The following is a 26,243-nucleotide window of genomic DNA, read 5'->3' as shown; positions in this document are numbered from 1 at the left end:
AATACACTCAAATCAGTGTGAATTAATCAGTCTGATGGCCTGGTGGAAGAAGCTGTCCCGGAGCCTGTTGGTCCTGGCTTTTATGCTGCTGTACCATTTCCCAGATGGTAGCAGCTGGAACAGATTGTGGTTGGGGTGACTCAGGTCCCCAATGATCCTTTGGGCCCTTTTTACACACCTGTCTTTGTAAATGTCCTGTATAGTGGGAAGTTCACAAGTACTGATACGCTGGGCTGTCCACACCACTCTCTGCAGAGTCCTGCGATTAAGGGAGGTACAGTTCCCATACCAGGCAGTGATGCAGCCAGTCAGGATGCTCTCAATTGTGCCCCTGTAGAAAGTTCTTCGGATCTGGGGGCCCCATACCAAACTTCCTCAAATGTCTGAGGTGAAACAGACACTGTTGTGTACAGACCACATGAGGTCCTCGGTGATGTGGATGCTGAGGAACTTGAAGCTGTTTACCCTCTCAGCCCCAGATCCATTGATGTCAATAGGGGTTAGCCTGTCTCTATTCTTCCTCTAATCCACAACCAGCTCCTTTGTTTTAGCGACATTGAAGGAGAGGTTGTTTTCTTGACATCACTGTGTCAGAGAGATGACTTCTTCCCTGTAGACCACCTTGTTATTGTTTGAGATTAGGCCTATCAATGTAGTGTCGTGGGCAAATTTAACTAGATTAGAGCTGTGGGTGGTGACACAATCATGGGTATACAGGGAGTAAAGGAGGGGACTCAGTACACAGCCCTGAGGGGCTGCTCTGTTGAGAGTCAGAGTGGTGGAGGTGAGGGAGCCCACTCTTACCACCTACCGGCAATCTGACAGGAAGTCCAGGATCCAGCTGCACAAGGCAGGGTCAAGGCCGAGGTCTCTGAGCTTCCTGTCGAGCCTGGATGGAATTATGTTGTTGAATGCCGAACTGTAGTCCAAGTACAGCATTCTCACATAAGCATCCTTCTTCTCCAGATGTGTAAGGATGGTATGAAGAGCAGTGGCTAATGCGTCATCTGTTGATCTGTTGTGGCGATAGGCAAATTGTTGGGGGTCCAGTTTGGGTGGGAGCAAGCTGCCAATGTAATCCTTGACCAGCCTCTCAAAGCATTTGCTTATTATTGAGGTGAGTGCGACAAGGTGTCAGTTGTTCAGGCATGTTACCATGGTCTTTTTTGCTACAGGGATAATGGTGGATAATTTGAAGCAGGAGGGCACTCTACACTGGGAGAGGGAGAGATTAAAAATGTCTGTAAACAAACCTGCCAGTTGTGCTGCACAATTCCTGAGTACTCGCCCTGGGATGTCTCTTGTGAAGACCTAGATCCCTAGCACATAGTTCTTTCAACATATTCAACAATCTTAAATCACCCACGTGCCTATTACCGTGTACATTTTCAAACACCCACGTGCTGATTACTGTGTACATTTTAAATCATCCACGTGCCTATTACCATGTACGTTTTAAACTGTTCCATTGTGACCCTGTTGTCTCTCCATTTATGTCAAATTATCTCTCACTTATATATTAAACTTATTTGCTACAAATCTGCCAGCCTATTGGCATTCGTGCAGTCTTTTACTACCATCCTCACTGTTCACAACATCTCCAAGTTCAGTAGGCTCTATAGTTGTTATGTTATCCATATCATCATAACCATGTCGTAAAAAAGCTGTGACTGGAAATACTCCTACAGTCAAAAGAGTCAGCTGTTCACTAAGTTTTGCAGGTTCTGCGGGACCTGCTGAGTGTTAGTTGTGTTTCTATCAGGATAACAACATCCCATTCACTCACTGCTTCAGCAGCCTTCCTGTCAGTGTTTTACTGCTACTGATACCAACAGTTGTGCATGGAAACTCGTACCGTGTCATTTGGTGTAATCAAACACAATGTGCAACTAATTCAGCATTTTTAAATGCACCAGTACAACCCTGTGACACGTAAGAAGACCACTGAAGGAAACAGGAGGGAATATTAGTGAAGAATTGGCTATGGACATGCGGAATGATGACAAACCCCAAGGTATCATTTTTTAAAAAAAATCAAAGAGACAACAACTGAAGTAGTGACATAATCAGAAACTGTCACTGTGAATTAAGCATGGCATCAGAGGGCACTGTTTCAAGGTGCTTGGAAGTAGATACAGAAGAGATGTTAGGGTAAGTTTTTTTTTACACTGAGAGTGGTGAGTGCATGGAATGGGCTTCCCGCAACGGTGGTGAAGGTGGATATAATAGTCTTTTAAGAAACTCCTGGATAGGTACATGGAGCTCATCAAGGTGTCCAATAGCAAACAGTTGTCCCTTCAGCAAGGAGTCTGAAAGCAAACAGACTTCCCTTCATCAAGGAATCCCAAAGCAAACAGTAGACCCTTCAAAAAGGCGTCCTATAGCAAACAGAAGTCCCTTCACCAAGAGGTCCTACAGCAAACAGAAGTCCCTTCACCAAGAGGTCCTACAGGAAACAGAAGTCCCTTCACCAAGAGGTCCTACAGCAAACAGAAGTCCCTTCACCAAGAGGTCCTACAGCAAACAGAAGTCCCTTCACCAAGAGGTCCTACAGCAAACAGAAGTCCCTTCACCAAGAGGTCCTACAGCAAACAGAAGTCCCTTCACCAAGAGGTCCTATAGCAAACAGAAGTCCCTTCAGCAAGAGGTCCTACAGCAAACAGAAGTCCCTTCAGCAAGAGGTCCTACAGCAAACAGAAGTCCCTTCAGCAAGAGGTCCTACAGCAAACAGAAGTCCCTTCAGCAAGAGGTCCTACAGCAAACAGAAGTCCCTTCAGCAGGAGCTCTATTGCAAATAGTGGTCACTTCAGGAAGGAGTCCTAGAGCAAACAGTAGTTCCTTCAGCAAGGGATCCCATAACAAACCGTTGTCCCTTCAGGAAGGCGTTCTAGAACAAACAAAAGTTCCTTCAGCAAGGAGTCCTACAGCAAACAATAGTCCCTTTAGCAAGAAGTCCTTTAGCAAACAGAAGTCCCTTCAGCAAGCAGTCCTACAGCAAACAATAGTCCCTTCAGTAAGAAGTCCTATAGCAAACAGAACTCCCTTCTGCCTACCATAGCAATGCTGACCATCAAGAACCTTTGTAATTAAGTGCAGGACCTGCGCCTCGAAGGTGAAAGAACTCTATTCCTATATTCATGAGCAAATGTATTAACCTAAGGCAATCTTATCCAAGACTTTAATGGCTCTCAGAAAGACCCCCTTCAAGCAGAGTCCCCCACAGAGTCCTCTCAAACCAGCCTTCATGACTGATTATCCCATACAATCAATATTTGTGGACTGTCACACATATTCCCGAAGTACAACACAGATCTCAGGTATTTTGATCTATGATACTGGATAGATCCATGAGCCTTCTCACACTCAGCTTCAAGAACCCATCAGACACACTTCCCCCATTTGTGCTCTGCCCTGTGGGGATTGGGGTTTTGTCTCAAGCCTTGCCTGACACCTGTAACAAACTCAAATATCTTAAAGCAGGTTCCTTACCCAGCTTTAGCACAGGGGCCAGCTTGTAGTTCACAGTTTTTCCCATAGAAGCCTTCGGGGCATGTACACCAGTAATCACCCTCTCCATCATCAAAACATTGGCCAGCATTCTCGCAGGGACTTTGACTGCATGGGTGAATATCTGCAAATGGGAGAGGGGAAATTATTAATAGTACAGGTCATAATTCTGCTTGCTTCTGTAATTCTCCTTCGCTTCAGCCTACACCAGAATGAAGAAGTCAGAGAGTGGTACAGGAGTGAAACAAACACTTCAGCACACCTTCTGCCGAAACAATATTCATAGCTTTCATGTACACATGTACCCAAAAGCCTCTTGAACATCTCGATTGTACTTGTCTCCACTAGCATCCCAAATACCACATTCCAGGCACCCATCACTCTTTGTGTTTTTAAAAAAAATCATGCCCTGCACATCTCCCTTGAATTTGCCCCCCTGAGCTTAAAAGCATACCCCCTGGTATTAGACATTTCAGCACTGGAAAACATACTGGCTGTCTAGTCTGGTTGTGTTTCTCAGAACCTCATACACCTCTCTCAGATTTTCCCCTTGACCTCTGACACTCCAGACGAAAAATAACACAAGTTTGACAATCTTAACGTATGTCACATGCATTCTGATCCAGGCAGCGTCCTGGTAAAACTCTTCTGCACCCTCTCCAAAGCCTCAACAACCTTCCTATAGCAGGGCAACCAGACGGAATGCAATACTCCAGACGCTACAATGCAACTTCCTCATTCTTGAACTTCATTCCTGGACTAATAAAGTCAAGTATTCCATAATCGGAATCAGGTTTATTATCACCGGCATGTGATGTGAAATTTATAAATTTAGCTTACCACCTTATCAATCTGTGCAGCCACTTTCAGGGAGCTATGGACTTGGACCTGGACCTGGACCCCAAGATCCCCTGTCCATCAACACTGTTAAGGGCCTAGCCATTAATGGTGACTGTCTCTTTACATTTGAGCTCCCACAGTGCAATGCTTCACACTTGGCAGTATCAAACTTTATCTGCCATTTCTCTGCCTGTATCTGTAATTGGGAGACTTGGTTAGTCACCTCAGACACTCAAAAACTTCCACATATGTACAATGTACTGTGGAGAGCATTCTGACAGGGTGCATCAATGTCTGGGGTGGGGGGGGGTCTACTGCACAGGATTGAAAAAAGCTACAGAAAGTTGTAAAATCAGTCAGCTCCATTTAGGTAATAGCTTCCGTGGTATCCAAGACATCTTCAAGGAGTGGCGCTTCAAGAAAGCGGCATCCATTATTAAGGACTCCTATCACCCAGGACATGCCCCCTTCTGACTGTTACCATCAGGTAGGAGATACAGAAGCCTGAAGGCACACACTCAGAAATTCAGGAACAGCTTCTTCCCCTCTGCCATCCGATTCCTAAATGGACATTGAACCCGTGAACACTACCCCACTTTTATTATTTCTGTTTTTGCACTATTTAATATACATACTTACTGTCATTGAATTATTTATTTTTCCAATATTATCATGTATTGCATTGCACTGCTGCCACTAAGTTAACAAATTTCATGACATATGCCGGTGACACTTAACCTGATTCTGATTTATATCCCATTGTATCCTTTGCCAGTCTTCTACGCTTTCTACAACACCACCAATCGTTTTATCATCTGTAAACTCACTAACCTATCTATATTTTCAACCAGGACCTTTATATACTGCATATCAGAAACAGCAGACACCCCACTGTGAATCCCTGTGAACATCACTAATCACAGACCTCCAGCCAGAATAAGTCCTCTGAACCGCAACTCTTCATCAAATATAGGCAAGCCAATTCTGAGTCCAAACGGGCAATTCAGCGTTGATCCTGTTCATTTTAATCTTCTGGATTAGTCTCCTAGTCAAACGCCTTACTAAAACATGAGAACAACAGCCACAGCTCCACCTTCATCAATCACCTTAGGCAGCTCCTCAGAAATATCAAGTAAGTATATGCAAGACTTCTTGAGAAAGTAAGGAAGCATGGGATCCAAGGGGACGTTGCTCTGTGGATCCAGAACTGGCTTGCCCACAGAAGGCAAAGAGTGGTTGTAGACGGGTTATATTCTGCATGGAGGCCGGTGACCAGTGGTGTGCCTCAGGAATCCGTTCTGGGACTCCTACCCTTTGTGATTCTTATAAATGACCTGAATGAAGAAGTGGAGGGATAGGTTAGTAAATTTGTTGATGACACAAAGGTTGGGGGCCTTGTGGATAGTGTGGAGGGCTGTCAGAGGTTACAACGGGACATTGATAGGATGCAAAACTGGGCTGAGAAGTGGCAGGTGGAGTTCAACCCAGATAAGTGTGAGCTGGTTCCTTTTGGTAGATCAAATATGATGGCAGAATATATTACTAATGGTAAGACCCTTGGCAGTGTGGAGGATCAGAGGGATCTTGGGGTCCAAGTCCATAGGACACTCAAAGCATTTGACAAGGTTCCACACGGTAGGCTTATTCAGAAAGTCAGAAGGCATGGGATCCAGGGAAGTTTGGCCAGGTGGATTCAGAATTGGCTTGCCTGCAGAAGGCAGAGGGTGGTAGTGGAGGGAGTACATTCAGATTGGAGGATTGTGACTGGTGGTGTCCCACAAGGATCTGTTCTGGGACCTCTACTTTTCATGATTTTTATTAACGACCTGGATGTAGGGGTAGAAGGCTGGGTTGGCAAGTTTGCAGATGACACAAAGGTTGGTGGTGTTGTAGATAGTGGAGAGGATTATCAAAGATTGCAGAGAGACATTGATAGGATGCAGAAGTGGGCTGAGAAGTGGCAGATGGAGTTCAACCCAGAGAAGTGTGAGGTGGTACACTTTGGAAGAACAAACTCCAAGGCAGAGTACAAAGTAAATGGCAGGATACTTGGTAGTGTGGAGGAGTAGAGGGATTTGGGGGTACATGTCCACAGGTCCCTGAAAGTTGCCTCACAGGTAGATAGGGTGGTTAAGAAAGCTTATGGGGTGTTAGCCCCATAAGTCAAGGATTAGAGTTTAAGAGTCACGATGTAAAGATGCAGCTCTATAAAACTCTGGTTAGGCCACACTTGGAGTACTGTGTCCAGTTCTGGTTGCCTCACTATAGGAAGGATGTGGAAGCATTGGAAAGGGTACAGAGGAGATTTACCAGGATGCTGCCTGGTTTAGAGAGTATGCATTATGATCAGAGATTAAGGGAGCTAGGGCTTTACTCTTTGGAGAGGAGGAGGATGAGAGGAGACATGATAGAGGTGTACAAGATAATAAGAGGAATAGATAGAGTGGATAGACAGTGCCTCTTCCCACTGCTCAATACAAGAGGACATAGTTTTAAGGTAAGGGGTGGGAAGTTCAAGGGGAATATGAGAGGATTTTTTTTACTCAGAGAGCAGTTGGTGCGTGGAATGCACTGCCTGAGTCAGTGGTGGAGGCAGATACACTAGTGAAGTTTAAGAGACTACTAGAAAGGTATATGGAGGAATTTAAAGTGGGGGCTTATATGGGAGGCAGGGTTTGAGGGTCGGCGCAACATTGTGGGCCGAAGGGCCTGTACTGTTCTATGTTCTATGTTCTAAAGCTGCTACGCAGGTTGACTCTGTGGTTAAGAAGGCATATGGGCATTGGCCTTCATCGATAGTGGGATTGAGTTTCGGAGCCGAGAGGTAATGTTGCAGCTACATAGGACCCTGGCCAGACCCCACTTGAAGTACTGTGCTGAATTCTGGTCGTCTCACTCTTGGAAGGACGTGGAAATGATAGAAAAGGTGCAGAGGAGATTTACAAGGATGTTGCCTGGATTGGGGAGCATGCTTTATGAGAATAGGTTGAGCGAACTTGGCCTTTTCTCCTTGGAGCAACAGAGGATGAGAGGTGACCTGACAGAGGTATACAAGATAATGAAAGGCATTGATCGTGTGGATAGTCAGAGGCTTTTCTCCAGAGCTGAAATGGCTTGCATGAGAGAGCATATTTTTAAGGTGCTTCTAAGTAGGTACAGAGGAGATGTCAGGGGTAAGTGAGTGGTGAGTGCATGGAATAGGCTGCCGGCGGCAGTGGTGGAGGTGGAAACAATAGGGTCTTTTAAGAGACTCCTGGATGGGTACATGGAGCTTAGAAAAATAGAGGGCTATGGGTAAAGCCCAGGTAGTTCTAAGGTAGGGACATGTTCGGCATAGGTTTGTGGGTTGAAAGGCCTGTATTGTGCTGTATGTTTTCTGTGTTTCTAAGTAAGACACAACTTACTCTGCACAAAGACATGCTGATTGTCTCTTATTAGGCCATGGTTTTCCAAATGCTCATAAATTTTATCCTGAAGAATCCACTCCAGTAACCTCCCTACCACTGATATGAGACTCGCCAGTGTATAGTTTCCAGGATTATCCCTATTTCCCCTTTTAAATAAAGGAAAGCATTTACTGCTCTCCAATTATCCAGGACTTTGCTGATAGCTTGAGTGGACATGAAGATACTGGTCAAGACCGCCAGTAATTTTATCTCTTGCCTCTCTCAATAACCTGGGGTATATCCCATTGGACCTGAGGGATTTATCCACCTTAATGTTCTTTAAGAGATTCAATATTACTTCCTTATTTATCTCAAAATGCCCAAGCAAATTAGTATGCTCCACACTGATCCTCCCATCTTCCTGATCTTCCTGCATGTCATTCTCCTTGGTAAGTATTGATGCAAAGTACTCATTTAGGACCTCACACACATCCTCTGCCTCCAAGCACACATTCCCACCTTTATCCTTAAGTGGTACGACCCACTCCCAAGTTGTCCTCTTGTTCTTGTATGTATAGAATACCTTAGGAACCTATTTAATCCTGTTTGCCAAGGATTTTTTTCATGGCCCCTCCTGGATTTCCCAATTCCCTCACTGAGTTATTTTCTGGCTTCTTTATAAGAACATAAGAAATAGGAGCAGGAGGGGGCTGTCTGGTCCGTTGAGCCTGCTCTGCCATTCAGTTAGATCTCGGCTGATCTGACCATGGACTCATCCCTACCTATCTGCCTTTTCTCCATTCCCCTGCTATGGAAAAATATAATCATCAAGGGTTGTGTTTGATCTCAACTTCCTGAACTTTACATATATTTTCTTTTCCTTCTTTACTAGAAAATTACCGTCACTCATTACCCAACACTAAATCCAGAATGGCCTTTCTTCTTGGATTATCTACATATTGGTTTAATAAATACTCCTGGATACATCTAACAAATCTGCCCCATCTAAACCTCTTGCACTAAGTAGTTCCCAGGCCATATTAAGGTAGAAGACACCCACTAGAGTAACCCTGTTCTTTTCACACCTTTCCCTAATCTACCTGCATATCTATTCCTACCTTTTTATCTCCTTCTCCATCTTTTCTAAAGTATCTAAACCTTGGAACGTTAAGCATCCATTCCTATCCCTCTCATAACTGAATGTCTTTAATAGCTACAACAGTCGTTGAGAAGATGGCGGCACGACGCAGTGCGCAGCGGCCACTCCGGTGATGATATCTGTTATCTGTCAAGTAGGGTGCCGTGCACAATCCTGATTGATGGAGACAGATGTGAGAGCACGGAGGAACATCTGGAGAAACTTCTGAAAGGCCTGCTTCGCTGCCGCTGCTACTGTGTGATCCAGAATCTCTGGAGGAGAAGGCTCCGAGTCCTCGGCTTTGCTTGTTGCTCGGCGGCCGGGGTGGGGTCGAAGCGCTTGGCAGAGGATGGTTCTCAGGAGGCTGTATCGGAGGGGCTGGTCGAAGGCTCGAAGTTTTCAGACAGACTCAGAGTCGGCTGTGGTCGGGTGCTTCCAAAGCATTGGCAGTTGTTGGCGCCTGAAGGTTTATGGCAGGGAGAGCTTCTCCCTTTTGCCGCCTGCTATTGGGACTACCGGAACTTTGTCGATCAGAACTTTGACACTTTTTTTTTACCATGCCCATGGTCTGCTCTTTATCAAATTATGGTATTGCTTTGCACTGTTGTAACTATATGTTATAATTATGTGGTCTTGTCAGTGTTAGTCTTTGGTTTGTTCTTTTTTTTGTGGTATCACTCTGGAGGAACATTGTGTCATTTCTTAATGCATGCATTGCTAAATGACAAATGAGGACTGAGTGTTCTCATAATCTAATCTAATCTAATCATTCATCCATGTGATGTTCCATGTTCATCACCATTAACCATAATACTTAAAGTACACACACTTTAACCTGTCTTTCCCTTTGACTCTTTTACTTTGCTCATGGTCATGCCATCTACACTCCTCTCAATCCTTCCACTTTCTGACCTTGTGCTTTGGTTCCCATCCACCTGCCAAACTAGTTTAAACCCTCCCAAGCAGCTCTAGCAAACATTCCAGCCAGAATACTTCTTCCTTCCAGTTAAGATGCAGTCCATCCCTCTTGTAGAGGTCTCCCCTGTCCCAGAGGAGGTTCCAATGATCCAAGAATCTGAAGCCCTGCCCCAGAACCAGTTCCTCAACCACACATTCATCTGTTCTATCTTTCTATTCTTGCCCTGACAATTATGTGGCACCAGGAGAAATCCAGATTAAGTGGCTCTCTGTAAGGCTGTCCAAGTGCTCTACCCTTCAATTCAGTCTCCAGTGCCCAATTACATTACTATGGAATTTGGTTCCACCTCGCTTTCAGTTAATAATCACCATCGTTCTGCAAGATCTTTGTAATCTCTCAAATTCCTCTGACCAGTAACAGAGAGGGATCAAGTCTACCTGCTAACAAAAGTGTGTTTCCATGCTAACAATGTTGCAAATCTCAGCAACAGGTCCACCAAGTTACAATTGAAATCAGTCAGACCTATGTTGTCCCATCCGTCCTTTCCTCATTGCTTCTCTTCACTTTTACAAACACCCTTCCGGCGTGGGCCGAACGAACCGCTGTTCGACCTCGACCACCTCCACTGCTGAAGCAAAGTAGCTGCAACTTCAGTTCGAGGTGATGGTTGTTTTGGTTTCTGCTCAGTGAGCTTCCAGCCACGACAGACATCTTCACTGAAGTGCATGAGAAAATGGGTCCTTGCTGAACCAACCACACAATTGTCCTGTCAATCACCAACTGCCCATTTTTGGCAAAAAAATCTGCAGATCTTATGCAGGGTACCTGTCATTGTAATACGTGTGGGATTCAAGGCAGAGAGTTATCCTAAACCATAAGGATCTTTGACCACCGGAAAGATTTCACTCTGGCTCCCATTCATCCCTCACCCTGTGCTCAGTCAACAACATTATCTCCCTGTTGTGCACTGCCTACATGATCACATTTCCCTCCTTATTTTCCAATTTCTTTATGATCACATCTCTCCAAGATCAGCAGTCTTATTACATGGCAGAGCAAGCTTGAAGGGCTGTGAGGCTCATTTTCTTCGTACTTATAATTGGAACCTTTCTGATCCTAAAATATCCGCACACCTCTAACTGAGGTTACCGCAGCATATCAGTTGCCATCTCTTCAACATTTCTTCCTGACGTCGAATCCCAGTATCCTTCACTCTGACAGTACCACCAGATGAAGACAAGGAAGGCATGCTTGCAAAATGTAGGTAGTTGTTGCTGCTCTGTGTTGTGTATGAAACAACAACTTGTGTTTCTTCCAACCATTCTGTCAAGTTGGACCTCACCTTTGTCACAGAATCTTCCAGTCCAGCCGTTCTCACAGATGCACTGCCAAGGCTGGTGACAGGTTCCATGTATACAGCCTGGAGACTGGGCGCACTGTTCACAAAATTCACCCTCCCATCCAGGGTCACACCTGTCAGGAGTGCGAGTGAGGACCAAGAGGAAGGAGAAAATAAACATCTTTCAGATTCTTTACAAGATCGCATCTTATTCCCTTAGACTCAGAGAAGGTTCCCTGAATCTTGGAAATTGGAAAACAGCAAATCAACCTCCCCTCTGATTCTATCATTCACCTACACACAATGTACAATATGGGAGAGTTAACAAAACGCTATTCCATTCCACTGCTGTTCGTAAGGAGTTTGGACACTGTCCTTGTTACTGCGTGGGTTTCCTACCACATTCCAAAGATGTAACCGTTAGTAGATTAATTGGTTGTGTGTGTAATTTACTTATTTTCTCTAAATTAAAGAAACTGGAGTAGCTGGGGGTAACCCACACGGTCACGGGAGGATGTGCAGACTTCACATCGACAGTCGGGATCAAACCCAGGTCCTGAATGCTGTGAAGCAGGGACTCTACCCACTTTGCCATCCAGCGAACACACGGCAGCAGATAATGTGTGAAGCAGATGACAAGTAACGCTGTCGATAGAGGGGAGCTGTTCGTTCAACAGTATCTAGATTTCCAGAAAGCATTTCATCAGGTGCTGCAGCAAAGGCTATTGAGAAAAATAGAAGCTCACAAGATACAAGGAAGCACCTGGCAGAGAGAGAAGATTGGCAGCTAACAGGGAGCAGAAACTTGCATCGATAGCTGTGGTGTTCCCACAAGGATCAGTGCTGGTCTGCTAACTTTTTACTATTCATATGACTTTGGATGGAGACACAAAAAGACACGGTTGCTAAGTGTAGGTAGGATAGTCGTGAGAAGACATGAAGTGGTTACGAGGTTGTGTGGGCAACAATCTGAAACACCAAGTGGGAAATGCAAAAGTGCATGCATTGACAAGAAAAGCAAAACTTAAGGATATGATCTAAGTGAAGAGATATTGCAGAGCTCCAATTTGCAAATGGATCTGGGCACATTTACAAAAAGAAGGTAGAAAAGTTAAGGTAACAGAACATTATCATTATTGCTGGATGCAGGAATGAGCAGAATGTGCTTCATTTCTTAAGGGTGAAGGTGAGACAAGGGTGGAGTAGTGTGTGGGGAATGTGCTGGGCCTATTTAAGGTATATTGGTAGTATGTTGGGAGCAGTTCAGAGAAAGTATTCAGGGCTAACCCTAATCCTGGACATTGTCCGATGAGGAAAGTTTGGACAGGTCAGGCTTTTATTTTCTGAAGCTCAGAAAATGAGGGAAGACTTAAATGGAACATACAAATTTCTGAGGGGGTTAATATGTTTCCTCTTGTGGAATTATCTAGCATCGGGTATCAGTTTTAAAATTAGGGACTTCCATTTAAAAGATGAGAATTTTCTTTCTCCTTCAGTAGGTACAAGTCTTCAGAACTCCCTCCCGCAGGAGGCAGGGAAGAAGGGTATTTGAATAATTTTAAGACAGAAGGTTGGGTTACAAAAAAAAAGGATGGCCAATATACAGGCTCTTGGTCCGAGACATCAAACATCCCTCTGCCTCCACAGATGCAGCCTGACCCACTGAGTTCCTCCAGCAGTTTGTTCCTTGCACCCCCTTGTTCGTGATCGACTGCCTGCCATAAGGGTTCCTTGCCATTTAGTTGGAAATAATCAACTGACAAAGGTGCAACTTGGATAAAGACTCTCTGCCTCCTGTCTTTACAGACTTCCCCAATTTGTAGTTTACACTGGAAACTGTACCTGCACACCCCAGCCTTCTCACAGTGTCCATGCGCCAGTTTACAGCCAGGTACACACGGCACCACCTCTTCACCTAGAGATGGAGAGATGAGATGATCACAGTCAGTCACACTTCACAACACTTGCTAAGTCCACTTCAACTCTCATATGCTGTTCCCAGAGATCTCCTGTGTAGAAGCCACTCCTGCTGCACTCACAGCCTCACTATTTTCATTTTGTATAGGAGGCAAACATTCGAACAAACTCCTTTCGGTCCTTCGATGAATGGGAGCCAATCCCCACCACTCCCCTCTCCCCCTCGTGCAGGGGACAAAATCCCCACCACTCCCCTCTCCCCCCCTGCAGGGGAGTCAATCCTCACCACTCCCCTCTCCCCCCGTGCAGGGGACAAAATCCCCACCACTCCCCTCTCCCCCCGTGCAGGGGACAAAATCCCCACCACTCTCCCCCTCGTGCAGGGGACAAAATCCCCACCACTCCCCTCTCCCCCCGTGCAGGGGAGCCAATCCCCAACACTCCTCTCTCCCCCCGTGCAGGGGACAAAATCCCCACCACTCCCCTCTCCCCCCGTGCAGGAGACAGAATCCCCACCGCTCTCCTCTCCCCCATGTAGGGGGCAGAATCCCCACCACTCCCCTCTCCCCTTGTGCAGGAGACAGAATCCCCACCGCTCCCCTCTCCCCCGTGCAGGGGACAAAATCCCCACCACTCCCCTCTCCCCCCGTGCAGGGGAGCCAATCCCCAACACTCCTCTCTCCCCCCGTGCAGGGGACAAAATCCCCACCACTCCCCTTTCCCTCGTGCAGGAGAACCAATACCCAACACTCCCCTCTCCCCTTGTGCAGGGGACAAAATCTCCACCACTCCCCTCTCCCCCCCAATGCTGGGGACAAAATCCCCACCACTCCCCTCTCCCCCCGTGCAGCAGAGTCAATCCTCACCACTCCCCTCTCCCCTTCGTGCAGGGGACAAAATCCCCACTACTCCCCTCTCCCCTCGTGCAGGGGAGCCAATCCCCAACACTCCTCTCTCCCCCTGTGCAGAGGACAAAATCCCCACCACTCCCCTTTCCCTCGTGCAGGAGAACCAATACCCAACACTCCCCTCTCCCCTTGTGCAGGGGACAAAATCTCCACCACTCCCCTCTCCCCCCCATGCAGGGGTCAAAATCCCCACCACTCCCCTCTCCCCCCCGTGCAGCAGAGTCAATCCTCACCACTCCCCTCTCCCCCTCGTGCAGGGGACAAAATCCTCACCACTCCCCTCTCCCCCCATGCAGCGGAGTCAATCCTCACCACTCCCCTCTCCCCCTCGTGCAGGGGACAAAATCCCCACCGCTCCCCTCTCCCCCCATGCAGGAGACAAAAACCACTCCTCCCCCCCCCCCCCCCCCGTGCAGGGGAGCCAATCCCCAACACTCCCCTCTCCCTCGTGCAGGGGACAATATCCCCACCAGTCCTCTCTCCCCCGTGCAGGAAAACCAATACCCAACTACTCCCCGTGCAGGGGACAAAATCTCCACCACTCCCCTCTCCCCCCTTGCAGGGGAGAAAATCCCTACCACTCCCCTCTACCCCCGTGCAGGGGAGTCAATCCTCACCACTCCCCTCTCCCCTCTTGCAGGGGAGTCAATCCCTGCCATCTTTTTGTTATGAAGTTGTGGTAGTTTGAATCTAACCACACACCTCTCAAGCTGTTGAAGGCCCCAAAGATGGAGAGATTTCCTATAAATGTTCTTGCAAAGAAGGATCTCAGTTCTGAGATTTACTGCAGAAGCTGAGTTCTTCAACACAGAAAGGGACCTGGATGTGGTGTTTAAAAGCATGATGGAGTGGCAGCGGAGGCTGCAGATGTTGGAATCTGGAGCAACAAACAACCCAACAGAGGAACTCAGCAGATCAAGCAGCATTTGTATGCTGCGGAGATGGAGTCAGAGAGATTGAGAAAAGGGAGAGGGGCATTGAAAAACGTCCACGTAGATTTGAGGGCAGGACGGAAGGGATAAAGATGGTAAAATTGTTGAGTTGTGCATGGGAGCATGAGGCAGTAACTGCTGCTCCAGCTGCTGAGTTCCTTTGCTGCTGCAGATGGAGAAACACCGGCCCCGCTCACGGAGACTCCGGCCCCCCCACGGAGACTCTGGCCCCCCCCCCCTCACGGAGACACAAAGAACCTTAGGTTGGCAGATGAACCAAGAATTGCATGAAAACTTGTTTTAGACTTTACAGGGTGGGAGTCTGGAGTGAACTGGCTGGGTGATTGTGAAGAAAAGTTTAACGTGGCGTTCAAAATGGAGCTAAATGGATGTTGGTAAGGACAGAACTATCAGGCTTCGGGGAGATATGGTGTGGGGTCAGAGAGCCAAAGAGATATGCAGCTCAAAACCACACACTTCAGCCCATTGGGTCTCATGCTGCCCATAATACTGATCCCATTTTCGAGTTCCTAGCCCTTTCTATGCCTCTACATTTCATTCATTTACCTATGCACATCCAACACCTGTTCAGTGTTGTAGAATTACCTGCTCCCTCCATCCCTCAGGCAGTGCCCACCTCTTTACAGCAACCTTATCGATGAGAAGGATATCTCCTTCACCTGCCCTTAATTGTGATCCATCTCCACCACAAGGAAAACAAACACAGTCTCTCCATAAAACTGAAACATTATCCCAGGCAACATCCTGGGGAATCTCCTCCGCACTGTGACCAGAATTGTACACAATATTCCAATGTTTTATTAAGTTCTTCCAAGACCTCCTTGCTTTTATATTCTGTGCTAATTAAGGCAAGTATCCATGTGACTTCTTAACCACCTCACCTAGCTGTGCCACTGCCTTCAGGAATGCTTGGACATGGGCACCAGGAGTCCCTGGTACCTCACGAACTCCAGGATCCTACCATTCACTGTGCATATCCAAGCCTAATCACTTCTCCTGAATACATTCCCTCCAGTCCTGATGAAGGGCCTTGGCCAGAAACGTTGACTGTTTTTCTCATTTCCATTGATGCTGCCTGGCCTGACAAGTTCCTCCAGCATTTTGTGTGTGTTAACTTTGCTTCCCTCACATTGTTCCATCTGCCATTGCTCTGTCAGGTCTTCCAGCGGATCAACATAATTCTGTAGACATTTGCCTCCCCATTATCAGCAAAACAATCAATGTCCTGCAAAATTAAAAATCATCCCTCCCCTATTCACATTAATATATATCAAACATAAAGCACCCAGCCCTGACCCCTGTGATACACTGCTGCTCACCGACTTCCAGTCACTAAAGTAACCATCCTTATCACCTCTGTCTCCTATCACACCCACATCCAATCTCTGATCAGTCTTCCTTCAGTGGTTCAGGGACTGGGAAATAACTGAAGATCACTTGGAAAAAGAGTAAACAGTCAACAGTTTGGGCTGAGACCCTTCACGAGTCCTGAAACACAGACTTTTTACCCTTTTCCATAAATGCTGCCACCTGTCTCAGTTTCAGATCCAACCTGCCAACTTTCCATGAATCCATGGACGACTTGACCAGTCTCCCATATGTAACCTTATCAAAGACGTTACTTTTCAAACACACCAACTTCATCAGCCCCTCAGCTCAAACGGCCTCCTTCCCTCTTGTGATTCTGAGTGGCACCAGCATTTCTCCCTGTGCCTCGGGAAGCATGTCATAGTGATGGTTATCACTACCCCTACCTGTGCATTGCATTCGCCAGCGAACTGGACCCTCACCCCTGCCCCACATTCCCCCCTCCCCCCAAAACTCAGTGCACCAGCAGCCAGCTCTGCCTGGCCAAGGCCCCAGCTTCGCCCAAGAGCAGTGACCTTGGATGAAGGCGCAGAGGGAACAGAGCGTCCAAAGAGCCAAAACGATTTTCCCAAGGGTGACCATCCTTCCGGTGTGCCAGAGGACTCTGAAAGGAAAGCAGACAGAAAAGAATGAGAGTGACAATTCCATCTCCAGTAATCCAGTTTCCACGTCCAATCAGTGAATGTACAAATAAGCACATATAGATCAATCTCTCCCTCACATCTACTCCGCCATTCAGTAAGATCAGAGCTGACCTTCACTTCGAAGCCCCGTTCCTGTTTTCACCCCACATTCCTGAATTCCGTTGGTATGTAAAGATCAACTGGTGTCCAGAACACCCTCCGTGACTGTACCTCTGCAACCCTCAGACTGGGAATTCTGAAGTATCGATGCCCCTTGGGTGAGGAAATTTCTGCTCAACAGCTGATCCCTCATTGATCTCGTGTTCCAGATCCCTGGATGAGGGAAACTTGCACGTTCGTCCTTAGAGAATGCTCTACATTTAAACAAGATGCTCCAGTGAGTGATAGACAGGTCACTGAACTTGCATAGTCACTGTACTGTGCCATCAAAAGACACACGAGGTCTTTAAGATATATACAGTATATATGTTGTATGTTCGTTACAGACCAAGAGAACATCAAACACTGTACACTACCTCCAGCAAGGTTACTGTATCTGGAACTCACACCCACAGTGACTAAATCACACCTTGTCTGTAATTCCATACAAAAGCACACAAAATATTGTGCCAACATAGATGTGCAGAGTGTATGAGGCACTATGGCCCCAATATCAGGCATTATGCTCTATTTTGATATACATAATGTTCGACAAAATCCCCACATGCACACAGGATTTCAAACTCAAGTGTACACTCCGAGGTTGTCAGACAGTATACCAGGTCTGCATTAGGATAAAGCACAGAGCAGAAATCTCTCAAATGCAAAAATAAACACCATCAACTCCAGCCCTGTCATTGCTGCGAAGATTTAGAAATGCTAATGAAGGATGAATGAGTAGTTATTTGGTTTGATTCGGGGAAGCCAGTGTTGCTCATTTCCCTCCATAGACCTGTTGAGATCCTCTTGTATTCTGTGTGTGTTGTCAGTGTTGCTGAAGACAGGTTAATGTAGGTTTACTTTGCAGTAAGAGAAAGAATTGAAAAGGGAAATTATGTTGATGTGATTTATAATGGACTTTCTGAAGCTGTTGATCAAACGCTGCCCACAGGCAACGTTTCCTCTCCTTTGTAATGACCAGTGTGCATCAAAATCTCACACTGTGCAATTTTTTTGCCTGGTGACAACAACATGTGCGCACTGAATTTTTAAGTGGAAGTAAACGTGAAGCTAGTCTAAAGATAATAAACTATGAAGCCCAGCTTGCTGCTCGTTGTTAAAAAGAAATAAACTGTCAATAAGAACTTTTGTCTCCTCTGGCTTTGATCTTTTTCACTCTCGTTTATCTGCACTCTCACAAAACATACGCGGCAGGCTTGCAGCTGGTAATTAAGGATTTCCTTGCCAGTGCTTTTGCACAGATATGCGATTTGCTTGCTAAATTACGCTTTAAAAAGTTATGTTTCTAAATATCACTCCTCTTTTTCCCACTTGCAAATTCTCCGGCAACTTTTGCATTGCAACAATATATGCAGTTAACGCCATTTTCTGTATTGAGCATAAATATTTCTCATCGCTGCACGTTCCTGACCTCATGAGCAGTTTCTACTGTTTCATTAAGTCATTCCACTTAAAATGAACGAGCAGTTCTTTTGTGCTTCACGCCCTTTGCTTCTTTGGAATTTGACATAATGAATCAATACTCTCTTCAATAAAATGGTATAAATAAGCCAGTTCTAAAATCTGCAGACAAATCTGAAGCACCTTCAATTACTCCAAAAGACTGAGGTTTGGTAAAATACTGAAAGGCTTTTATTCGCTGTACAATACGACCTCCACGGTGAGTGTCTGCCCCCGGACTGAGGGGGAGGGGCAAGGCGAACACCTTTATACAGGACTCTGTGGGAGGAGCCACAGGGGCAGTCAGCAGAGGGGTGTGTCCAGACAGGTAACCGAGTTACAACATATATACATGGTTTACCACAAAATCATTGCAAACTCCACATTGTCAACACCATCCACATCAGAAACCAGAAAAGGAAATGAAATTGTGTATGAACATGAAACACACTGAACATGCCAATGAGGTAGAGGGTGACAACCTCTCGTACACTAGTAGCAAAAGATGTGCCCGTGCGCACACCTCAGAGGGAACATTGCTAACGGGCATATCCCCAGCAATGAAGAGCACGAGATGGAAGAGGCTGTCACAACCAAGTGTCAGGAAAGAAAATGCTTTTCTTCATAAATTTTATGACTTGGACCTGGGCACAATTACCAAATCTGCAGATGACATGAAACTTGGAATGTGAGCATAGAAATGGACTTCATGAAGATATGGGCAGAATGGTGAAATGCAATGCAGATTAAATGAAGTAATACAAATAGAGGAGATGGGTCTGCGGGGGCAAGAGCAGGGAGACCTGGGCTCCATGTGATAGGGCAAGTTGAGGAAGTGGTTACAAAAGCACAGGACATTTTACACAGAGTCCTGGTGGACACAGGAAAGGAAATCAGGATGGGCATTCACATGACATCAGTTGGGTTATAACTGGAGTATTATAACCAAGTTGTTGGGTGTATTTAAGGCAGAAATTGACAAGTTCCTGATTGGTCACAAGGTTAAAGATTCCAGATATACTTTATGCACCAGGTTTATAAAGAGCTTGGAGCCTTTCAGAACTTTCTGATAGGCTGCAATAATGATCAGAGACCAATTAAAGGAATTGGGGTGTAAGTGGAATGGCCACCGAGTGAGTGGAGTAGTTAGGCTCAACAGGCTTAAGCAAAAATAGGCAGAGGCTAGAAATTAAGCTTGAGAAATGAGGGGTATAATGATTATAGTTAGGATGGCAGTTCAGGCAGTGGAATGCTCCTCCTGTGAGATGTGGGATTTCAAGGTACCTGATGGTATTCCTGATGACTACATCTGCAGGCAGTGCATTCTACTGCAGCTCCTGACTGACAAGGTCAAGGAAGGGGAATTGAAGCTGGACGCACTGAGGACTATCTAGGAGGCTGAAAACTTCGAAAGTGAGACTTTTACTGAGGTAGTCACACCCAGAGTGCAGGCTTCATCCTCAGAACCACCAGGAGAAGTAAGGGGAGTAAGTAGTTAATGTGGCCATTCCCCTCAGCAAAAAGTATATCCATTTGGATACTGCTGGGGGGGGGGGGGGGGGGGGGGGAGGGTGACCTGTCAGGGCACAGCAGCAGCCAGGCTGGTGGCACTGAGGCTCAGCAGGGAATGGTAAAGTCAAGCAGAGCGACAGTGATAGGAGACTTGAGAATTAAGGAGATGGACAGGAGATTCTGTGGCCAGTAAAAAAGATGCCCAGGTGGTGTGTTGCCTCCCAGGTGCTAGGGTCCAGAACGTCTCAGAGTGGCTGCATAAGATTTTCAAGAGGGGTCACGGTGCACGTTGGCACCAATGAAACAGGTAGGAAGCGGAAGAGGTCCTGCACCGTAAGCGTAGGGAGTAAGGGAAGAGGCTGAATAGCAGGACCTTGTAAGGTAGTAATCTCCAGTTTATTTCCAGTGCAGTTTGCTAGTCAGGGCAGGATTAGGATGAATGAGTGGCTGAGGAAGTGGTGCATGGTGTAGGATTTCAGATTCCTGGATCATTGGGATCTCTTCTGGAGAAGGTATGACTTGTACAAAAAGGAAAGGTTACACTTAGACCCAAGGAGTCCAAAATCCTTGCGAGCAGGTTTGTTAGAATTGTTGGGGAGGGTTGAAACTAATTCGGCAGGAGGATGCGAACTGGAGTGATGAGACTGAGGACAGTGCAGTCGGTATACAAGTCAATGCAATGTTCAGTGAGACTGTGAGGAAGGACAGGCAGATGATAGGGTGTGGTTGCAGTCAGCGGAATGAGTTAAAAAGCAACTTGGGGCAGTAATCGAAAAGGGTGACGAATACAGGACTGAAGGTGTTAAATTTGAATGCACGCAGTATACGGAATAAGGTAAATGATCTTGTAGTAGCCAGATTGGCAGGTATGACACTGTGGGCATCACTGAGTCGTGGCTGAAAGAAGATCGTAGTTGGGAGCTGAACATTCAAAGATACACATTGGATTGAAAGAACAGGCAGGCAGGCAGGGGTGGGGGGGGGTGAGGTGGCTCCGTTGGTCAAAAATGAAATTAAATCCTTAGGAAGAGGTGACATAGTGTTGGAAAACATAGAATCCTTGTGGGTAGAGTTAAGAAACTACAAGATTAAAAAGACCTTGATGGGAGTTGCAGTATATATAGGCCTCTGAACAGCAGCCAGGATGTGGGACATAAATTACATGCCTTTTCTATCTCCCATTGTAATAAGGGCAATGTTACAATAGTTGTGGGGGGGGGGGCGGGTTTCAATATGCAGGATGAGCTGCCTTAACAACTATTGTCTAGTAGCACTCACATCTACAGTGAGGTGCTTTGATAGGTTGGTTATGGCCAGAATCAACTCCCGCCTAAGACAGACCCTGGACCCACTGCAACTTGTCCACTGCCACAATAGGTCTACAGCAGATGCGATCTCGTTGACTCTTTACCTGGCCTTGGATCACCTGGACAATACTAATACTTGGGTCAGGATGCTGTTTGTTGACTACAGCTCTGCACTTAACACAAACATTCCTACAGTTCTGATCGAAAAGCTCTAAAGCCAGGGCCTCTGGACCTTCATCTGCAATTGGACTCTCGACTTCCTCACTGAAAGACCACAGTCTACGTGAATCGGAAATAGCATCCCCACCTTGCTGATCATCAACACTGGTGCACCTCAAGTACATGTGCTCAGCCCACTGCTCTACTCTCTCCACACCCACGACCATGTGGCTAGGCACAGCTCAAATGACATCTATAAATTTGCTGACGAATTGTTGGCAGAATTTCAGATGGCGATAAGAAAGTGTACAGGAATGAGATAGATCAGCTGGTTGAGTGGTTTTGTAGCAACAACCTTGCACTCAACATCAGTAAGACGAAAGAATTGATCGTGGACTTCAGGAAGGGTAAGACAAGGGAACACACACACCAGTCCTCATCGAGGGACCAGAAGTGGAAAGAGTGGGAAATGTCAAGATCCTGGGCCTCTACAGTTCCGAGGGTCTATTCTGGGCCCAACATATCGAGGTAGTTACAAAGAAGGCATGACAGAGGCTATATTTCATTAGAATTTTGAGGAGATTTGGATTGTCACCAAAGACATGCAAATTTCTACAGATGTACTGTGGAAAACACTAACTGGCTTCATCACCGTCTGGTATGGGGGCGGGGAAGGGCCACTGCACAGGATCGAAATAAGTTGTAGAAAGTTTTGAACTCAGCTCCACCATGGGCACTAGCCTCCCCAGCATCTAAGCCATCTTCAAGGACTAATGCCTCAAAAAGGCACCATCTGTCATTAAGGACATCATCATCTGGGACATACCCTCTTCTCATTGCTATCATTAGTGAAGAGGTACAGGAGCCTGAAGATACACACTCAACCATTCAGGAACAGCTTCTTCCCTTCTGCCATCAGATTTCTGAATGGACGTTGAACCCATGAGCACTAGCTCACTACCTTTTTTCTCTTTTTGCACTGATTTGATTTAAAACACACGGACTTGTTCCTGTAATCTGTGTATTGCAATGTACCACTGCCACATTACAACAAATTTCATGACATAAGCCAGTCTGATTCTGATGTAGGTTGGGAAAAACAGGTTGGTGCTGGATCCCAAGAGAGGGAATTTGAAGAATTATATAAATGATTTAGATGATGGAATAGATGGCTTTGTTGCCAAGTTTGTAGATGATACGAAGATTGGTGGAGGGGTAGGCAGTGTTGAGAAAACAATGCAGAAGGACTTAGACAGATTACGAGAATGGGCAAGAAAGTGGCAAATGAAATACAATGTTGGAAAATGCGTGGGCATGCACTTTGGTAGTAGAAATAAATGTGCAGACTATTTTCTAAATGAGAAAATCCAAAAATCTGAAATGCAAAGGGACTTGGGCGTCCTTGTGCAGAATACCCAAAAGGTTAACTTGCAGTTTGAGTCAGTGGTGAGGAAGGCAATTGCCCTGTCAGCATTCATTTCTAGAATGCAAGAGCAGGGATGTGATGCTGAGGTTTTATAAGGCACTGGTGAGGCCTCACCTTGAGTATTGTGAACAGTTTGGGGTTCCTCATCTAAGAAAAAATGTGCTGAAGAGGGTCTGGATGAAGTGCACAAGCATGATTCTGAGAATGAAACAGTTAGCATACGAGGAATGTTTGATGGCTCTGGGCCTGTATTTGCTGGAGTTTAGAAGAACGAAGGGAATCTGATTGAAACCTGTTAAAGGTTGAAAGGCATGGATTGAGTGGATGTGGAGAGGATGTATCCCATAGTGGGTGAGTCTAGGACCGGTGGACACAGCCTCAGGATAGAGAGATATTCATTTAGAACAGCGACAAGGAGGAATTTCTTTAACCAGACGGTGGTGAATCTGTGGAATTCATTATGGACAGGTGCAGAAGCCAAGTCATTGAGTATATTTGAAGTGGAGGTTGATGTTCTCGATTAGTCAAAGGTTGTGGGGAGAAGGTAGGAGAATGAGGTTGAAAGGGATAACTCAGCCATGAGGCAATGGTAGAGCAGACCTGATGGGCCAAATGCCCTAATTCTTATTCAACGTTTAAGGTCTTCTAGTTTCACGGGCGCAGATGGGAGAATGGGGTTGAAGAAGTACAGCCATGATTGAACGGTGAAGCAGACCCAACGGTCGTTATCGTATAATAATCCATTGTGTTGATGTGAACATTTCCGACAGGCTACAGAAGGGGTGTATCAGAATGATTCTCGGAATGAAGGCTTCAACTCTATGTAGTAAAACAAGCAGGAGAACCCAGGATTGACAGTGCGAAGTGAGCTTACGAGGGGTCAGATAAAGGAATTTAAAATCGTGAAGGGGACAGTCAGAGTTGGTGAAGAGAAAGTGTTCCTGTTGGCTGAAGGATCAAGGAGTGATGACACTTCATAAAAATGCCAAGGAGCAGAGTCTATCGTTAAGTACAAGAAAACCTCATTGTGTTCTGGGGCGATGCCAGTCTTGTGTGCCGAGCTGGGTTCATCATGTGGGAAGCCAGGGTGGACTCCACAGACTGTTAGCCCTTTTATGAATTGTAATTTTGCTATGATTATACCATTCTCCATGTACGCAGTGTGTCGGAAACGATACTGAATACCACAACGTGCGTGACACCATGATGGATCTCCAAACATACTGAATGTGCAATCAGCAATTTATAGTCACAGTCTGCATGACATTAGCACCTTCCCAAAACACTGAACGTGTCAGACACTTCACTGCACTCCGATGCACAGACCGCATGGTACAGCCTAGGCCGTGCCCAGATATAGATAGAATGGAAGTACATTGTGCAAGACAACATACCGTCACCCTCTAAACACAAAGTGGGTCGGGCACTATACCACATACACAGAACGAGAGGACCAGCAGGCACCCTGTTGTACCCCTTAGACACTGTGTCAGCCACCACTTGGAATATTATCCGCTGTTCTGGTTGCCACACCAGAAGAATGATGTGATTGTGCTGGAAAAGTGTAGAGGGCATTCCCCAGGATGTTGCCTGGATTGGAGCACATTTTATGAGGAGAGACTGGATAGGCTGGGATAGTTTTTCCTGGAGTGAAAGAGGCCGATGGGTGAATTGATAGGGGTAAATATGGAAGATTATGAGAAGTGTGGATGGGGAAAATAAATATTTTCCTGTGGTAGGGGTTGCAAAAACAAGGAGCATAGATTCAAGGTGTGAAGTTGTTTTAAATGAAATGTGATTGGTAAGTCCCCCCCCCACACACACACACACAGTTCAGTTGATATCTGGAATGTGCTGTTTGAGGAGGGAGTGAAATCAGATACACTCACTACATTGGAGAGGAAATTACACACTTATATGGGAAAGGTGGATACAATCTAAAACAGCAAATGAGATCAGTCTAGATTGGGAAAAGCACTGGCAGGGTGGTGGTGGTGGACCAACTGGTTGGCTTCTGTGATGTACAATTCAATGTTGAGATTGTAACACCACATACAGTGAATGTGTCAGACACTGTACCACAGTGCGCACACACACACACACACACACTGTGGCCAGCGTGTCACATGCTACACAGCCAGTACATCGAACACTACACACACAGCTGGTGTATCAGACTCTACACAATTGTGCACACACACATATATACACAGCCAATGTGTCAGACACTACACAACTGTGCACACACACCATACAGAGCTGGTGTGGCAGACATTTCAAAAATTGCTCTGCATCATTAAACATTGGATTAAACATTACAGAACTGCACACACAAACACAAAGGTCAGTGTGTCAGGCACATAAATGGTACACACACCCATACACACAAGGCCAGTGTGTCAGGCAATGTACAAATAGTACACATACACACACAAACACACATCCAATGCTTTGGACCCTACAAAACCATGCGAAAATATGCACAGCCAGTAAGTAGGACACTTTATAACTGCGTTTATATATATATATATATATACACAAACACATACATACACACACACACACATATACACAGTGTGTCAGACATTATAGAGCAACCCCCGCCCCCGCCATACACAGTGTGTCGGACACCACGGTAGAACTCCACACACATATGGTGTCAAACACAGACACAGCACCGTAACCCCATTTACAACTCTACACTAGACACCACCATCGGGCACACCGTGTTTAAATGGTACACCTCCACTATGTGCAGTGAGTGTGTCAGACACAACAGTAAACCTTCAGGCTGGACCCACCTCCTAACTTCACGATCAGAAAAACTTTTCTTAAACTGAAGGAAGGCTAATGTTGACGCGTGAGAAGTAAAGTCGGTTTGATCCCCGGAGTTCAGTAAGAGGGTGGTCCCGGGACCCACCGCCCTGTCCAGGACACCCGTCTGCTCCGGAACCCGATCTGAAGCGGCTCCCTGAGTCGTTCCTACCGCCTCTCGCCCTTTTCCCAGCCCGCAGCCTGACCTCACCCTCGCTCCAGCTCCATGTTGTCGGCCCGTCGCCGCTTCACACAACGCCGCCTAGAGCGGCTGTGAGCCGAGGGCCGAGAGCCAGTCGCACGCCAGCTGTCAGCCTTGGCGCCCTGCCAGCGACTGCTCTTAAAGAGGCCGACAGGCGGTCGCGTGTCTCCATCTCCTGCACCCAGAGGCAACTTTCCCACAGCTGCAGGCCTATCGGCCCGTCAGCTCCTGTACAGGCTCAGCACTCTGGTTCCCAACTCCCCCTGGCGCTCATCCGGTTCTCTCCAGAAATCCCGACTGACCCC

At 46.3% G+C, this 26,243-nt stretch overlaps 1 protein-coding gene across 2 annotated transcripts in view; it reads right to left on the bottom strand.

The window, feature by feature from the left end:
- The window catches only part of dlk2 (delta-like 2 homolog (Drosophila)), a 30,582-nt gene extending 4,541 nt beyond the window's left edge, over positions 1–26,041 (bottom strand). The window contains exons 1-5 of one of the 2 annotated variants that reach the window (XM_072277682.1): positions 25,948–26,041; positions 16,791–16,879; positions 12,972–13,044; positions 11,133–11,263; positions 3,490–3,631 (exon numbers count right to left, since the gene is read on the bottom strand). In XM_072277682.1, the coding sequence (XP_072133783.1) occupies positions 3,490–3,631; positions 11,133–11,263; positions 12,972–13,044; positions 16,791–16,879; positions 25,948–25,964 (452 nt within the window). In that variant the 5' untranslated portion in view covers positions 25,965–26,041. Of the gene's footprint in view, positions 1–3,489; positions 3,632–11,132; positions 11,264–12,971; positions 13,045–16,790; positions 16,880–25,723; positions 25,902–25,947 lie in introns of those variants that run through there. The other variant, XM_072277688.1, reaches the window with a different exon arrangement.
- Positions 26,042–26,243: the final 202 nt, after the last annotated feature.

Source organism: Mobula birostris, chromosome 2 (assembly GCF_030028105.1).
Source record: "Mobula birostris isolate sMobBir1 chromosome 2, sMobBir1.hap1, whole genome shotgun sequence".
NCBI lineage: Eukaryota > Metazoa > Chordata > Chondrichthyes > Myliobatiformes > Myliobatidae > Mobula > Mobula birostris.
Note: the sequence above shows the minus strand (reverse complement) of the source record. Positions and strands in the feature narration are given on the sequence as shown.